The sequence below is a fragment of the Aphis gossypii genome, unplaced genomic scaffold (genome assembly GCF_020184175.1).
Source record: "Aphis gossypii isolate Hap1 unplaced genomic scaffold, ASM2018417v2 Contig00636, whole genome shotgun sequence".
NCBI classification, from domain to species: Eukaryota; Metazoa; Arthropoda; class Insecta; order Hemiptera; family Aphididae; genus Aphis; species Aphis gossypii.
This window is the reverse complement of record NW_026083204.1, coordinates 61,526-80,903: the sequence shown is the minus strand read 5'-3', so window position 1 is coordinate 80,903 and position 19,378 is coordinate 61,526. Positions and strand designations below refer to the sequence as shown.

Below are 19,378 nucleotides of genomic sequence, written 5' to 3'. Positions count from 1 at the left end.
AGGGACAAAGAAACTTTTTCATGTGGACCTACAAGTGTCCTGAGTGTTGAAGAGGAAAAATCACTTGTCAAATGGCTTCTCGACTGTTGCAAAAAAGGATTTCCCAGGCGACGTGAGGATCTACAACAAAGTGTCAAATTGTTTTTGGATGACCAGGGAAGATCCATTCCATTTACAAATAATTTACCTGGTAACTAATAATACCTAAAATACATTAATTTTAATAGTAGCTACCTAACTATTTATTCAAATAGTTTGAATAGTTTGAATAAATTTAAATATTTTGTATAGGTACCTAAAAGAATAAATTTGATTCTACCTATAAGTAAAAGTTTTGGTTGACAAATAAATATAAAAATGAAAGTATTAATTAATTTAAATAAATTAAATTAAATATGTAAATCAATATGTCTTTATTATTACCTATTATGGGTTACCTATAGGATTACTAATCTTCTTACAATTTTTAAATATCAAATATAATTTTTATTAATTATGAAAATAAAATATATTGAATACTGTATATAATGTAATTTCTATCACTAACTCAAATCGATTCTTATAACTAATATTTAATTATTCTACTTTAGGAATTACTTGGTATAAATCATTTTTGAAAAGAAATCCTATAATTTCAAAAAGGACCAGTGAGCATGTGACGTCTGCTAGTGGAAATGTGAGTGAAACAAACATAAAAAAATGGTTTGATGACATATATCAATATTTAACTGAAGAAAAATTAGCAGATATACTGAATGACCCAGCTAGAGTATTTAATGGTGATGAGACTGGTTTTTCTCTCTGTCCAAAAACAAAATCTGTCTTAGGCCCAAGAGGGGCAAAAGATATTTATGAAATAGCTAAAGGTAATGAAAAAGAAAATATAACTGCCATGTTTACATTTAATGCTGCGGGTCAGATGTGCAACCCAATGATTATTTTTAAATATCAAAGAATACCTCAAAATATTATTGATACAATACCAACTAATTGGGGAGTTGGGCGATCTGATACAGGATGGATGAAAGCAGAAGTTTTTTATGAATATATTGGAAACATTTTTTACCCATTTCTTGTTGAAAATAATATTCAATTTCCAGTCATTTTATTTGTTGATGGGCATAAAAGCCACTTGACATATCAATTGAGTAATTTATGTACTCAATTAAAAATAGTTTTGATTGCATTATACCCTAATGCTACCAGGATTTTACAGCCTGCAGATGTAGCTGCATTTAGGCCTTTAAAATCTGGATGGAAAAAAGGATTATCAGAATGGCGAAATCAGAATCCCACCAGTTCAGTGACAAAAAAAGATTTTGCTCTTATACTTGATAAAGTATTAAAAAACACAGTGAAAAGTAGTGTTTTGATAAATGGCTTCAAAGCATGTGGGCTCTTTCCTTGGAATAAAAATCAAATAGATTACCAAAAATGCTTAGGAAAAAATTATAATTCTAGTGCAAATGGTTCAACAAGTAGTACTGACACACACACTGACAATAATATTTATAATCTAAATTTAAAAGAATTTTCGGATATTATTGGCATTGAAACTCTAGAAAAATTCAACAATATACATAATGTTGTTGAAACTGAAAATTTTTCTGAAGAGTTTTTTATTTTACATCGAATTTATGAAAAATTAAAAAAAGATAATCAATTTAACGTCGAAGTTGACCTTCAAATAGAAAAATGTAATGCAGATCAGTCATTGTCTAGTATTTGTGCAACATCTTCGGAAAACTCACTGAGTGTGCAAAATCAATTGGAAAAAGAAATTATTGATATTCCAACACCAATTAACCATCCAGAAACAATAATGATTCCCAGTGAAAATCATGTAATTCTAAAAAAATTAGAAATATCACCAATTGAGTCTTGTCTTGTTTGGCCTGTGACACCTGAAAGAAAAAGTACAAGAGTAACAGAAAGAGTACCATTTGTAATAACGTCAAAAAATTGGAAAAACTTATATGAACAAAAAGAAAACAAGAAACGGTGTATTGATGAAGAAAAAGAAATGAGAAAGAAAATAAGGTTAGAAAACAAAATGTTGAAAGAAACAAATTCAAACAAGACAACTCAAAGAAAAATTGTAAGAAATTTATTTTCAGATTTTAGTACAAATAATAAACCACCAGAAACAGTTACTAGTCAAACTATTAATTTAGATACTTCAATATTTAAGAACTCAGATAATATTGATGATACCATTGATATAGTTTTGGCTCATGAACTGTCTAATTCACCAAACCATCAAAGCTATAGTAATAATAGTTGCATACTTGAAACAGGATATTGTAAATTATGCAAAAGTGAAATAAATAAATATGACTTGGGCATTGAATGTAACTTTTGCTGTAATCAATACCACCAAAGATGTGCTAGCAATGATTCAATTTGTGATCTCAGTAGTGATGAAACACTTTTTATTTGCAAAATTTGTGAAAAATCGGTAATTGTTAACTAAGTTATAGGTACTCACCTACTTAATTGTTAATTTGAGACTTATTATTTTTATTTTATATTGTTTATGGTATCTTTAAATTATCTTACTTTGTTAAGTTTTATAAATTTAAATTTTTTAAGTAGGTACCGACCTAGGTAATGAGGTAATTAATTTAATAAGTACTGATATTTCTTTTATACCTTGATATTTCAATTAACTCAGATACATTTTTATACATTTGTTGTTAGTTTAATTATTCTTGAACAATTTATTTGGATTTTTTCTTGTATTAACTAGTTTTGAACAGTTTTTCATATTTTTTTTTTATTATTATACCTACTATTCAAAGTTCTATCAATAACCTACCTATTTGGTGCTTAATTTTGTTTTATTAATTATACTTAAGTGGTTTTTATTTATTAACTTAGCTAAGTTCCTTACTTAATTGTTAATTTGAGACTTATTATTTTTATTTTATATTGATATAGATATTTAATTTGTTCTTGGTTTTTTAAATTATCTTATTTTGTTATTTTTATAATTATAAATTTTTTGTTTACCCTACCCAGGTAAGGAGGTAATTAATTTTATTTTAAACAGGTACTGATATTTCTTTCATACCTTTTTACATTTATACATTTATTTTGTTTTATTTTTTGTTATTCTTGAAAAAAATGTTCTTGTTTTTTTTTTTATTTTATTAACTAGTTTTTAACAGATTTTCATGTTGTTTTTTTTATGGTTATACCTACTAGGAGGTATTCAAAAATCTTCTAAGAACCTACCTATTTGGTGCTTAATTTAGTTTTATAAATTTTACTGTTGTTGTTTTTATTTATTATAAAAAATAATGCTGAGTACCTACTAATAGTGTTTAATTTGAATTTTTTTACATACCCACCTGGATACTTATTAATTATAAATGTGATATATTTTTTTTAATTTTCTTACCATAGGTAATACAAACACTAATTTAAACTGTAAAAATACAGTTGTAGACAGTTTAATATTGTAATTTGTAATCACAATATATATATATTAGAAGTTGGGTACCTACTCATATTTCTTGCATACTTTACAACACCTATTTTGTTTCTAATATTATTACATAAATCATTTATAAAGATACCTGTAGATATTTTTATATGTATTTCTAAACAGAAAAAAAGTTGCTAACAACCTAGAGAACTAAAACTTAATTTGTCATATAATTTTAGTGGGTGCCAATAACTAATGATAAGACTGCCAATAACTTCAACTTTGGTGCCAATAACTAAATGTCTTGATATTTTTGTAGATAACTGTAAATAAAAAAAAATATATAACCCCTATACTAATTTTGATTATAAGCTTAGCGGTGCAATTGAATTGGCTCCCCAATACAGGTAGTCAATATTTTACCCTAAATAAGTACCTTTGAATTGGCTCCCAAAAATTTACTATTGAATTGGCTCCTTATCGTTTTTTTTTTCAAAAATGTATTGGTTACCAAAATGTTAATAATTTAAAGTACGTAATTCATGATTTGTACATTTTACATCGTTACAAAAAATTAAATAAAAAAAAAAAAACAGACGATATTTTACTTAATTGCGTCATTATAAAATTTATGTATATTATAAAAATTCAAAATTCAATTAAAAATTAAAAATAAACAGACAATATTATACTAAAGTGTGTCATTATAAAATTTATGTATATTATAAAAATTCAAAATTCAATTAAAAAATTAAAAAAACAGACAATATTTTACTAAAGTGTGTCATTATAAAATGTATGTATAAAAATTAATAATAATAAAAATAATAAAAAATAATAAAAATGTTATATTACTAGACTATTTTTCGGGGTCTATACTTATTGGCCATTATTTTTATGTATTGAAACCTCGAACTTACACCAGTATCATATTTACTAATTTCATTTTCTAAAAATTTTATTTTCTCTCTAATTTCTTTCCTGTGTGGTTTTGTTGTATTGGAACTTCTTATAATAATTCTTGTATCAGATTGAATACTTAATAATATATTTAGGAAGTTGAATATATTTGGATGTGGAGAATAAAATTGTGAATTAAATTTAGAATGAAACGATTCGCAAGAGTTGGTTGTTCGGTGAATAATATTGCTTTTTTCTGCCCAAATTTCTGGTGGAAATGTTGAATCATTCGCAATATAATTTTCTACTAAATAGTCATTGAATTTTATGAGTTTTTCATTCATAGGTAGTATTTCAGCTAATTCATCAGAAAAGCAATCCCCAACTGACTGTGGATCTAGGAATGGCAATCCAAATATATACGTTAAATATTGCCCTATTTCTGTATTTTGTACGTATTCCGATGAAAGACCAAACTTTTGAATTGCTCTGTACCAAGATTGTCCAAGATGAAATCGACAACCACGAACTTTAGTCAATGGCCAAACATCATTTATTGCATTATGTATAGCTATTTCAAAATCCACATAAATGCTTTCTAAATTAAACACATTATTGTAAGTTAAACAATAATTATCAATAATTCGAAAAATATCAACATATGATTCTTGTTTTTTGTCTTTCATTAAAGTGAAAACTAAAGGTATATAATGATTGTTTTTTAATACATGAATTGTGAAAAATTGGTAAAAAAATTGTGCACAGTACGAAAATGTTCCATCAACGTAAAATGTAGTTGATTGACTTAGAAATTTTAAATTTTCATCCGTACTAAATAATAAAATCCCTTTTTCCGCATTATTAACTTGTAAAAATGTATTACCTTCATACGTTTTTACGTCCATGTCTTTCAAAATATCATGCACCTCTTGACTACTACGAGGCAAATTTGGTCGTAAAGATGCTCGAGCTTGAAATATATTGTGTTTTATATATGTCACATCTTTAGTTGTAATTGCATTCGTATTATTCTCCCTTAAATATGAATGTAATAATTTCGAAGGGCGTTCACACATATTTTCAGTGGCCTTACGTTTCAAGTTATTGCTTATTATTTGACGTTCAATTTTATTTTCTTCGTCCGCATCGTGGTTATGTTTTAAATTGCATGATGTCCACACGATATCGTGATTTTCCAATATTTTTAAATTGGCAGTACATCCTCTTCTAGTACATTTATACCGATGTTGGCCATTTTGGAGGAGTTTATAAAAACTAAACTTGAATTTATTAACTATAAAAATTAATTTTCCTTTTTCACTTAACATTTTCTCAGTAGAATTCATTTTTACACACTCGCGTGAACACAGCGTATCTACTATTAAAGTTTAATATATTGCTGTCGTGGTCATCAAATATTAACGATAAAATAAAAGTAGTCAATGATAATCGATTATTATAGTAGATTACGACGATTAAGACGATAAGATTAAATTCAATAAACTTGTAGTATAAATAGTATATCCAGCGGTAGATTATATTATTTGAGTGCAAACTAACAGGCTATATTAGGTTGACGTCGTAAAAGTAAACGCCTATAATATGAGAACCCCTGGTTAAAAAATAATATTTAACAATTTAAGGAGCCAATTCAAATATACATTTTTCAGGAGCCAATTCAAGGATCAAATTTATATTTACCCAAATTTGGGAGCCAATTCAATGGTAGCCAAGCTTAGAAAGGTAACAACATTTTAAATAAAGTCAAAGAGATTAATAATTGCAAACCATGGTTAAACACAAGATATAGAAACAATCGAGAGTGAAATTTCCTTAAGGTGCCAATAACTACATTCTTTACCCTTAATTTAATTATTATTTTATAGAGCACTGCTATTTGTTATACAGACAAAATATTAAATTTAATAACAGATCCAACTATACCAACCGATGCAGAGAACACCTTGAATATAAAAAAGGATGATTGTTCATTAACAGTTAAGACACCTGTAGACAATACGGCTGTAGATTACTGGACTATAGCACATTATAAATGTGCTAAAATTGCTAATGTTGCTCTGCAAGATAGGTAATAATAATAATAATAATAATAATATATATATATATTAGGGTGGTCGTTATTTTTTTGTATGCTAATTATTAAGTCATGACCCCCTAAATTTGTTAAGTTGTGTGTACAAAGCATATTTGTAAAATTTTACCATTATTGTTCAATTTCTTCACGTGCCCCCCGAGGGTTGAAGTTTGAGCAAAAAGGGTTGTTTTTCAATAATTTTCATATATCTTGCGAAAAAATAATAATTAGTTAAATATGCATAGAATAAAATTTGTAGAATTTTTAATTATGTATAAAAAATGTTTTATACATAATTCCTGTAAAACAATTATTTTTTGAAAAAATAGCATTTAAACCGTTTTTAAAAATTATTTTGTGAAAATTAGTATTTTTATATTTTTTGTATTTATAAACATTATTTTTTTATTTATTCCAATTTTTTTATACAAATAGTTTTGTGCATTAAAATTTGTAGAAAATTGTGTTGTTTAAATTAATAAATATTAATAAATTTGAATAAAAAATAACCAAAAGACTAAGATAATATAATATAATCTATATTAATTCTAAGATGTGATAACCAAAATAATTGATATATTACTCTGTCTTTCAAATATTTTTTCAGTCAAACGATGTTTTAAGTGTTTCTCTACTAGCACCAGGATATTTTTTTCGATAATCTTGCACTGTCTAAAAAAAAAAAATAAGAAACCAACTATTTTATCTTTTATTTATGTATTAAATAGATATTATAGATCATTTAATACATTTGAAATTTCTTACTTGTAAAACAAACTGCTTTTGATCCTCATTTTTGGTAAGCTTGTCATTAAATTCTTCCATAAGTTTTACCCCTCTCTCTGCTGTGTCATTGACTACCCGGAGAGATTCAATTATTTCCTTTCCTTTTTGGTATCCTTCTAGATCATTCCAGTTTTTGGGGTGAACTTCTAAAAAATCTTTTGGAATGTTAAATCTGTCAAATAATTTAATCGAATTTGTGCCTAATAAATCCAATGGTAAATCTTTCTTTAAAAAATTATTTAATTCTTGAACATTGACAGTATATTTTTTAGGAGCAATTTCTTCGGATACTTGTTTTTGCAAAATTTTTTGAGCCATTTTAATTCGAGTTTCATTATTTATTCTTTCATCAAAATTGAAAACGCAGCACTTTCTTCGTTTAAATACCATAAGTGATTTATTATTTTCGATATTGCTTTTTCTGCTACTTCTATGTCATCCATTTTGTATGCATTCAATGTTTTTAAAAAATAAATATCATTCATAGGTGCTGTAATAGCATTTGTGGATGAAAACCATGCTTCTGCATAACATTTTATTATGAAACAGCATATACGTTTTAATGCTTTTTCTTGTTTTTGAATAAGTTTAAATTGTGTTCGGAATAAAAATATTTTTAGACAATATATTGCCTTTGCCATCCAACGCGCAAGATGATATGCGCCAGGTGCTCGAAAATGTATTCCTTGTGGAGGAACGCCTCCTAAAAATATTATTATTAATTCGAGTAACTCTTTATAATCGTCTCTGGGAAAATTGTCTTTGATTTTATTTTTTGCAAATATTAAAATTTCGTCACTAATACCCTTTAAAATATTTTTTACATTTTCGTCAGTAGACCATGTTGAAAATGAATTTTGATCAATATTTCTCCATTCATTCTTAAATTTTTTGAATATAATAATATCTGGGCCTGTACTAGTTACTAAATTTACTGTAGTAAACACACCATGTAACACTATTTCATAAACATGGTGTCTACATGCCAAGTACAAAATATTCCGATCAAGTTTTTGTTCTAATAGGTGGCATGCGCCATTTAATATGCCTGTATTACTTGCAGTAGTATCAAATACAAAAGCCTGGATTGTATCTTCAAGTGACCATTCTTGTAGAGTGTGATAAAGAGCTGAAGATATTTCTCTACCTGTACCAGATTTAATTTCGGGAACTCCTAACAACTGTTCCATATTTAGTGCTGTTACAACTACTGGGAGTCGGTCAACTTTTGATTTTCCCGTGATATCTGGTAATATTTTTGAATCCCAGTGAAGCACTAATGATTTTAAATTTAAATTGTTAAACTTCAAACGTACCCTTTCAGAAATCTGTTGTCGAAATTTTTCCCGGGATATTTTAATCGATGTTCGATTTATAATATATTCACTAGAATCTATTTCTAGTGTTTCCAAAACGGCTGTTAATAGGTGAACACAATCTCTGTCACTTACCTTGCATTTATCCATTTATCAAGTGCAGCAGACAATCTCGGAGACATAATTTCTTTTCTACCTCTTTTCGATTTTGGTGGTCCAAAATCAATTAGAACGTTTTCATGGGTACTTGATGTACTAGGAAGACAATCGCAAGGGTCTGAAGAATCGGAATCAGATGATCTAAATTGAAAATTGTCCACTAGAAATGTTTAGTACAAAATAATTGATATTAGATATTCGAATAACGTATAAAAAATAGAAGTTTAAAAAATTGTATTACCTGATTTAAAATTTGAACTTTGTTTTTCTCTTCGTTTTTTTGCCGTTCTTCTTTTTCTTTTTTCTTTCTTTCAGCTATTGTACCTTTTATGTCCACTCCAAGCATACATCCTTCACGGCCTTTTTTTCTCTGTGCAATTAAAAAATTTTTGTCTTCGTCCAAATTAATTAAAATTAGTGCGTCATCATGTGCGATGTCAAATAAATCGTTTAGATTTTCTTCGAATTCTTTTTCTCTATTTCTAGCAAATTCACTATTTCGAGTTTTATGTTTTTCCAAGGCTCTTAAATCTTCATATAATGTTTTACATTTTATAATACAGTTCGATCGATATTTTGTAGGAATACGAGCTTTCTTCCAAAAGATTAAGCATTCGTCAATTACTAACGACGCACTTTCGTGTAAATTAAGATTTACCATTCTCATATTATAAAACAGTACACTTAAAACATCTCTCTTAGAGGGTAATTTCCCCCCATAGATTTGATTTTGCATAGAACCAACTAAAAACACTGGTTTACGTGACATCTTTAACAATTATAGAAAAATAACCACATGAACAACAAATACTGTTAAACAGAACGATATCCACACACCTATAGAATATACTAACTAATAACTAATGGCATTCACGTGCCATCAATGTACTAATGTACTTATTGTACATGTATTGAGGAAAATTAATAATTTTATCTCATATAACAAAACTTTATTATTTAATCCAACGATAAGATAATGAAATATGTATAAATATAAGTAATATTATTTAATATCAGTACGATAAAACAAATATAAATTGTACTTTCTTAACAAGAGTTTATTTTTAACCACGATATTCAATAATTGTCAATTATGTACAATGATAAAGCATTTACAATCATTAATAACACAAACAATATTAAAATACCAATTTTTGTAAATTTATTTTTAAAAATGATTTAAATGTTATTTATTTTAAAAATAATTATCTGACAAGAATTATGAATAGAATAATTCTTATGTAGAATAAAAAATTTTATAAATTTTATTCTATGCATATTTAACCAATTTTTATTTTTTCGTAAGATAAATGTAAATTATTGATCGACAACCCTTATTACTCAAACTTCAACCCTCGGGGGGCACGTGAAGGAGTTGACCAATAATAGTAGAATTTCACATTTATACTTTTACTATGCTATTTAACAAATATAGGGGGTCATGGAGTACAAATTTGAAAAAAAAAATTGTACCTCTATAAATAACGACCACCCTAATATATATATATATTTAACTAAAGTGAAATATTTATAATAAAATTTAATTTAACCTAACCTAACTTTTTTAGATGGAAGCATGCTGAATGCTCACTCAAAATATCTTTAACAGGACAGCATCCGGATGATTTATCTACAGCCAAAGAAATGGTGACGCTCATTCAATCTGTTTTCGACAAAATGATGCGACATCCCGCCAAAAAGCTTCTCAGACACAGACCAAAAAAAATAAATTTATAAAATGTATGTAATAGGATATGGTGTTGGATTCATTTTATTTAATAAAAAAAAAATTTTTTTATATTTATATTTATTTTTTATTATAAAAAATAATAATAATTCATTTATAGGTTAAAATAAAAATAAAAATAAAAAAAATAAAAATATTGAAAGTTAGTATATAAGTGGTATTAATTTCACATTTTTTTTTTTTTTAACAAGAACGATAAATTAAAATAAATTAAGAAACTTTTTTTTATATTACATCACTAAATCTTGTAATATCATGTTCGACAATGAATTAAAATGAAATTGTAATAACTCGTACATAAATGAACAATCTTCACTTTGTAGCTGAAATCATAATTTTGAATACATTGATTTGTAAATTCGTTTCGTTGACAAGATGATGGTAACCCATTTACGTCAGACTTAATTAACGTATAAGCTGTATCAAACGTTTTTTGGTATGATTCCAATTTTTTCTGTTTTTCAACAATATACAAGTCAATACAATGTTGTAATTGTTTCAAACGATGAAGATCAATAGGAGATAATGTTATATAATTATCATTAGAATATAAAACTATAGTTGATTGGTTTACATTAACAGAGTAGAAAAAATTATCAGCTATCTTAACACGTTTACAACGAGTATGCAAATTTTCGATAATTGTATTAAAATTGTTTTAGCACATTAACTTACACCACTGATCAAGATCTAACGTTACAACTTTTTTAGTTAATTTACATTCTAATAATATAATAATTGAAATTTGCTTATTAACTAGAAGTCCAACCGTTACACTTTTCTTACTAAAAGGACGAATATCGAACACAGATTTTGATACAACGATTGATGGATTCATATTGATAAAATAAAAAAAAAACAGCAAACAGTATTTTTTTCTAGAAATATGAATATGATCACTAGACAGCTTAGCTCAAACTAACAAGTTTTGTTTATCCATACATGTTATATACTAAACAAATGTAGGGTTAAAAAAAAAAAATGAAAAAAAAAATGTGAACGTATAGTGTCTAGTTGGATAAACAGTAAAAAGTTATTATACTTACCTACCTAATTCGATAGAACCTGAAAAATTTTTTAAAAATAATAAATAACATATTAAATTTAAATTAGACGCGTTATCCCACTAGGCTATACGTTCAAGAGGTATTAAATAAGTTATTAACACATTTAAGTTTATTAAATTCAGATTTTTTTTATTGAAATATAAAAAGTTAAAAAAAAAAAAAAATATATATATTTATTAAATGAACTAAACAACAGTATCATATGACCTTGATCCACAATCACAATCACAAATATCGATAATCTTACCATATTTTTTTACTACATTTTCAACAAACTGATTTCCTTTTGATAATACAAAAACACATTTCGGATTCCATCTTGAGTGTTCATTCCATGGATTATCTTCTTTTTCCCAATGATGCAATATAAGACCGCAGCAAAAACATTCAACAATATCTTTTTTCCCTGAATATATAAAACCGCTTTCAGCTAATGAGTATTTATCTTGAGATGAAGTCAACGGAAATAAATTGAATGTTTTCAATCTTGATATAAATGTAGTGAATTCTGGATATGTAGGATATGCATTGTTTCGTACTAACGAAACAAGTGAACAAAAACTGTTGTTAATTTGTTGAAAATTCATTTTTTATAATAAAAATAAAAAATAAAAAAAACTTAAATGAATTAAACTTGATTAAAACTAACAGAACCTGATTGAACGATGGTTGAATATTAACTGAACTGTCTGAACTGGAATGAATTCAATAAAACGACTTTTATCTATAATTTATTAAAAAAAATGAAATTACAGTGTAACCTGAATGTTTAACTTACAAGGGAAATAAATAGTGTTGAAGTGTGTATACACTGTTTAAACTTTATGTGTAACAGTGGAAAAAATAATTGGTTAAAGGCGGAAACTATACCTTAAATTTTAAAAATCTCCGCAGTCAAAAGTGCGCAGAACATACATTATGGTTTTTGGGAATCAGTGTTTTTTACAGGTACAGCGGAGAAAAAAAAGTTTGAGGGGGAAAATCCACTTAAAAATTTTACAATCTCCGCAGTCAAAAGTGCGCAGAACATACATGATGGTTTTTGAAAATCAGTGTTTTTTTACTGGTACAGCGGAGAAAAAAAAGTTTGAGGGGGAAAATCCACCTAAAAATTTTAAAATCACCGCAGTCTGGTACAGCGGAGAAAAAAAAAGTTTGAGGGGAAAAATCCCCCTTAAAAATTTGCAATCTCCGCAGTCAAAAGTGCTCAGAACATACAAATGTATACTACTGATAAGATACTAATAATGATGGTTATCATCGTACATTTGTAAATCGTTTGTTGTCTAATTTTTATTATAATTGATTGCCAACAATGCGAACTACACTTGACGACTAAACGTGTTTATTTGCTCTGCAAAGAATTTTATTTGTTTTATACTAATTGTTAATATTAATATAATATTTATCCAAATATGACGTCTCGAAGCAAAAAGTTAGTGGATTTAGTTACAAAATCCACTAACAATGATGTGCATGTTAACAGTAAGTACCTACCTATCTTACATAAATAATTAGTTTTTTTCATAATATTATTATTCATTGTCAATGGTATAAAATTTATATTATAACTAATAAATTAATTACAGAATTTCAAAGTAACTACATTAAACAAAAAAAATATGGGTCGTAAAATGTTTAAATTTGCAAATCAAGGTATAGTTTAAAAAACAATATATTTTTATTGATACATTTTAGTATTTTATTTTTTACATGTTAAGTAGTTAAGCTATTTAGTTAAAAATTTAACTATTTATTTAATCATAAATTAAAAGGATATACAATTTTAATAACTACAAATGCATTATATTAATTCCATAGATAATGAAAAATACTCTACAAAGTTGGACGTTTTTAGTAGCAGTGATTTACCATTAAAAGTAAATTCTATAAAAAGCCAATTAATTTTTAAGCAAAACCGACAAGATATTTTATCAATTGAAAATGAAGTAGAAGGTAGATACATACTTTTTAGTTAACCATTTTTATGTATAATGTATGTATTATAAATATACTGCTATAGCAGTAGTGTAGCCAATAAATAAATAAGAATTGCACTATTGAAATTTTTCATAAGTTTTATGCTGATTACTATAATATGTAAAAATAAAATAGCTAGTTCCTCCATGACTATGCCACTGTTATATAGTATTTATTGCATAGTAGGTATTTTTACATAATAATACCTATATTCTTGTATTATGGTACCTAGAATTTTATTAATTTTTGTCTTATTTATATTTTAATATTTTAGTATTATTTTTTCAAGTATAAATATACTAAAAATAAAGTAATATTTCTGTTTTGTGATACTTTATTATTTAGTTTGTTATGTTTAAAGCAAATTAAATTTTAATTCCAGGAGTGGTTACTTACCACATTTTAAAACCTTTAATAGAAGATAATCAAAATATTAATACAAATACATCAGAAACTTTATATGGTACTTTTTCATTAATCTACTTTAATTATTTGTTGTACCTAACATATTTTGACAAATCAACATTTTCTTTAGTAAATGATACTCAAATTATTCAGCAATCTAATACCTCTGGAAATAATATAACAGTTTATGAAAATATTCATTCCACAGCTAAGTTACCATGTAAGGAAGATTTAAATTTACTTATATCATTATAATATTAAACTTTGACAGTTTATAATAATTAATATTTTTTTAGTGTATGATGAATTCGATGCTGATCCAAATTATGAAAAATTTGGTGAAAATGTACAGAAATCCAATGCCTCTAGAGAAAAAATAGCAGATTATGAAAATATTATTCATTCTTCAGATAGTTTATTAGGTAAAGAAGATTTAAATTTACTTGTATCATTATAATATTAAACTTTGACAGTTCATAATAATTAATATTTTTTTAGTGTATGATGACTTTGATGCTGATCCAAATTATGAACAATTTGGTGAAAATGTACAGAAATCGAATTCATGCAAAGATAAAATTAAACCAAGAGTCTACTCTACGGGTTATTCTCTTCTAATTCAAAACTATAGTGAGTCGTCAAGTGATTCAGAGGCTCAATTTACTGAAAATAATGAAAATCAAATAGATAATTTTAGAAAAAAACGGTTTAAAAATGGAAAGAGGCTACACAGTACACATGAATAAACGGAAGAAATTAGGAATGGATTATGAAAACAGAAATGGAAAGAAAATCCCTCAAAAAATATTTACAAATTTAAATGCTCCATGTTGCAAAAATAAATGTAACATTTTAATCTCTGAAGATATTCAAAAAAAAACATTTGATGAATTTTATAAATTAGGAGAAATTAGTGCCCAGGACCAATTCATTATGGACGGAATTCAAGTATTTGATAAAAAAAGATCAACAACAATACTTGCCAAAAAAAAGTCAATAATTTCGCATGATAGACAAATTACTGTGAAGTATTGTCTTCAAATAGATGGGAAGCAAGAACAAATATGTAAAAAGCTTTTTCAAAATACCTATGGTATAGGAAGAGGTAAAGTTGACGTCATGGTTCACAAAAAAAGGAGTTCAATTACTGGAATATCTCCTAAATCTGGTAGAGGTTTACATCAACCCCATAATTATAATGCTGAGTCCAGAGAAATAATATTAAATCATATTAAAAGTTTTCCTGCTCAAGAGAGTCATTATTCTAGAAAACATACAAGTTTACTTTATCTATCACCTTCATTAAATATACAGAAGATGTATGATTTGTACAAAGAGTATTGTCACGAAAATAAGATTCTTAACATTTCATCTTACTGGTTGTATAGAAAAATATTTTCTGAAACAGGATTGAAATTTAAAATGCCCTATATTGATACATGTAAGACATGTGATGAATTTAAAATCAAATCAAAATATGTTACTGGAAATGATCTAGACATTTTAACTAAGAAAAATCAAGAACACCAAGATATGGTTGAGTATGCTTATAACTCTAAAAAATTAGATAAATTGCGATTAGATACTATGCCAACATTAAAAGTTATAGTATTCGATTTACAGCAATGTTTACCAACACCAGACCTCAAAACAAATATTGTATTTGCGCCAATTATGGACGTACAATGAGACAATCAGAGATATTGGACTTAATGAAAGTTTCTGTTATATGTGGCATGAGGCTATAGCTGGACGTGGATCCAACCAAACAGCATCTGTCTTATACAAATTTATTGAAGAGAATATTCCAAATACTATAACTCATTTTATCACTTATTCTGATACTTGTTCAGGTCAAAACCGTAACATGAATGTTGCATTGATGTTCATACTTGCCATTCAAAAGCATCCATCACTACAAATTATTGATCAAAAGTTTTTAGTATCTGGACATACCCACCTTGAGTGTGATAGTGATCATGCTAAGATTGAGAGGTATAAAAAACAATCAGATTCAATTATTGCAATACCAATAGATTGGTACAACTTTGTTAGAAGTGTAAGAGGTAAAGTGCCATTAAAAGTAGTCGAAATGGAACAAGAATACTTTAAATCTTTTTCAAGTTTTCTCTCTGGACCACTGGTAAAACGTAATGTGGATGTAAACAAAGAAAAGATAAACTGGCTTATGATAAAATGGTTAAGATATGACAAACAATTTGGTATTATTCAATTTAAATACTCGTTAGATGAAGACACTCCATTTCGTTCGTTGGATTTAAGGAAAGGTACAATTAAAACTAGATTTAGGGCTGAGTTAGTTAGTGGATCATCTAATTTAAATTTTCCAAATACCTATAACGGTCCTTTACCTATTGAAATTGAGAAAAAAAAAAATCTAACCAGTCTTCTTCCATTAATAGATCCAATTTATCATCCATTTTATAACTCTTTAAAAACTAAAGCCATAGCTGAAGTAACTCCAAACTCAGAGACTGAAACTGAATAACTTGTATTATTTTATTATTATTTTGTTACATTTATTTTAAAGTAAAGGTTACCTATGTTTTTTTTTATATTTTATATGGGTTTTAACACTAGTTGTTATGGTTTTATGTTATGTTTTAATTTTTATTAATATTTTGTAAAATTATTAAATAAAAAACTTAAAGGTATTGTTTTTGATTTATATTATTATTATAATAAAAATAATAATAAACAAACTGTCTTCTTTATTATAATGATGAATAGAAAAATAAAATATAATATTCATAATATTATAATAATATGTTATGTTGTTTTGGCAAGAAAATTTTTAGGGCAAAAATTGATATCTACATTGTGTGTTTTTTATGCAATTATTAATTAATGAATTTATTGTCTATAATTTATTTTATGAGCATAAATATTACTATAAATTATGTTAGGTTTGCAATGAAAAAAAAAAAATTATTTATCTAAAACTACAAGCTGAAAATCAAAATTTAGTTACTTTTGAATTTCAAAAAAACCATAAAAACGCTTCTCCTGAAAAATTAACAATTTTCAGATATCAGCTTTTGGCTCTTTACCACTGAAATATATTAATGATGTCATTGAGTACATAGCCGGTGTCGTAACTAAAAAAGTTACAAAAGTAATTAAATGTAGTGTTTGTATTTCAGCTTTAATGATGGATATTCAACAAAATGCATCATTAATCAACATAAAAAGTAGAGGAGCATTAACAAAACCAAATAAAAATATAGCGGAAATATGCAAAATTGCAGAATTACTTTCAGATCATTTCAACATAAAATAGACATTCAAAAAAACATCATAGAATTTTTAACAATAAAATCAATTTCTAGTATTCAAATCACAAATTATTTTAACTGTCTGAATGAACATATCAAAACCCAAGATCCACTTAACCATCATACTTCACAAATTATCAGGCTAGCTTTAAAATTTTATATGACAATACGATTGCATTATTTAAATAAAACAAAAAACGAACCTGTATCAAGAATACGGGCAGTATTGACAAAAGCTATTCATTTTAGGCATCAATAACTTCTTATTATATATATTATATTAATTATTATACACTGGTATTGTGGCTAAAATTTGACAGCAAAATACATTCAATAATTAAATTACCTTTAAATTCTTAACACTATTGTGTATAGTTTAGTATCTTAAGTATAGTAATAGAACTTATAAACAATATTGAAATTGTTATTGTATTTTATAGTTAATAGTGTAATATTTTATTTAAAAAATTAATAATAATACAATACCTATTAAGATTTAAGGTATATTTCATAGAAAAGTAATAAAATTGTATATTTATTATTTAATATTTACATTTTACAAATCTTATCTTTTTTTTTAAATCCCAATTATACCTTAGAATAAAAACAGTAAAAATGTTTTCTTCCATGATATTTTACCTTCTCCGTTGGTATTATTATGGCTGAATTTATTGAAGGTGAGGGGGTAGGAACGCGCAGTCCATCTATATTATGTCTATGGACTACTGTAATATCATATCTGATAGTGAGTTATAATGATACTGTAATAATTCATACATAAAAGAAATATCGTTAGACTCCATATTACTATAACTTAAGTCATAATTCTGAATATATTGGTTTGTAAATTCATTCCGACGACAAGAAAAAGGTAACCAATTTACATCTGCCATAATTAGTGAATATGCCGTGTCAAAAGTCTTTTGATAACTTGACAATTTTTTTTGTTTTTCAATAATATATAAATCAATACAGAGTTGCAATTGTTTCAAACGGTGTAAATCGATGTGTGATAAAGTAACATAATTTTCATTAGAATGTAATATAATTGAAGACTGTTTCACATTAACAGAAAAACTTAAATTGTCAGTTATTCTTACACGTTTACATCGAGTTTACAGATTATCGATAATTGCATTGTAATTATTTTCACATAATGTAAGCCATTGTCAAGATCAAGGTTTAAAATCTTTTAGTTTTTTTACATTCTAATAATATAACGATTGAAATCTTTTTGTTAACAAGCAATCCAACTGTTACACTTCTTTTACCATACGGTCGAATTTCGAATACTGACTTTGAAACAACTGGTGAAATCATATTGTAGCTAGCGGTCTTTAATTCTTATAGATTTTTTTTTTTTTTTTTATTCTAATGAATTACGTTTGTTGAAGTAGTGCTATGATTGTTAGAGTGTTAATCATATACTGATAATATTGCTAAATATAACAACATTTTATACTAAAATCATAGAGTATATAAAGACGCCCCTATAAATTATACTCTATGACTAAAATTATTAAAAAAAAAAAAAAAATGTAAAAGTAAATACGTGACCTAATTGATAAGTGTGGAGGGGGTGAGAAGAATTATTTATTATTAATGATTATATACTTACATTAATTTGCATCAAACCTGAAATTAAACCTTATATTATTTAAACAGAACTTCACGCCTTATCCATTAGGTCACGTATTTACAAGATAAAGGATTGAATAATAACACATTTAAGTTGTTTAATAGAATTCGATAATTTATTCGATACCTATAACATTTTTTTTTATAAATCTTAATATACTAACAAGGGTATCATATGAATCAATTTCACAATTCATTTAGCCTTTCCGCATTTGGTTTTTACATATTCAACAAGTGATTCCTTTTGATAAAACATATACACATTCGGATATGTTCGAGTGTTCAATCCATGGTATTCATCGTTCTTTTTTCCAATCGTGTAAGACAAGTCCGCAGGAAAAAACATTCTACAACGTCTTTTACTCCTCTGTATATTGAAACCACAATCAGCCAATCAATATTTATTTTGAGTATTTTGATGGAATAATATATTGCAACGTGCTCTGATACTTATATTAAATATAATATATAAATTACATTCTGTAGCCAACAATAATCATAATTGGGGGTGCAACAGACACTTTTTGATGAGGGTGTAACAATATTCTTATAATTGGAT

The 19,378-nt window shown here is 26.3% G+C and overlaps 2 protein-coding genes across 2 annotated transcripts; one reads left to right on the top strand and one right to left on the bottom strand.

The window, feature by feature from the left end:
* Window positions 1-6,989: 6,989 nt before the first annotated feature.
* On the bottom strand, window positions 6,990-7,529 carry LOC126554890 (uncharacterized). Its single transcript, XM_050209891.1, has 2 exons — window positions 7,191-7,529; window positions 6,990-7,097 (listed from the first exon to the last, which is right to left on the bottom strand). Exons 1-2 carry the CDS (start codon window positions 7,527-7,529, stop codon window positions 7,029-7,031), a joined length of 408 nt encoding a protein of 135 aa, XP_050065848.1. The 3' UTR covers window positions 6,990-7,028.
* A 5,312-nt stretch (window positions 7,530-12,841) lies between these two features.
* Window positions 12,842-17,186, top strand: LOC126554883 (uncharacterized). The gene is made up of 4 exons (XM_050209887.1): window positions 12,842-12,985; window positions 13,090-13,156; window positions 13,322-13,456; window positions 17,050-17,186. Exons 1-4 carry the CDS (start codon window positions 12,968-12,970, stop codon window positions 17,184-17,186), a joined length of 357 nt encoding a protein of 118 aa, XP_050065844.1. The 5' UTR covers window positions 12,842-12,967.
* Window positions 17,187-19,378: the final 2,192 nt, after the last annotated feature.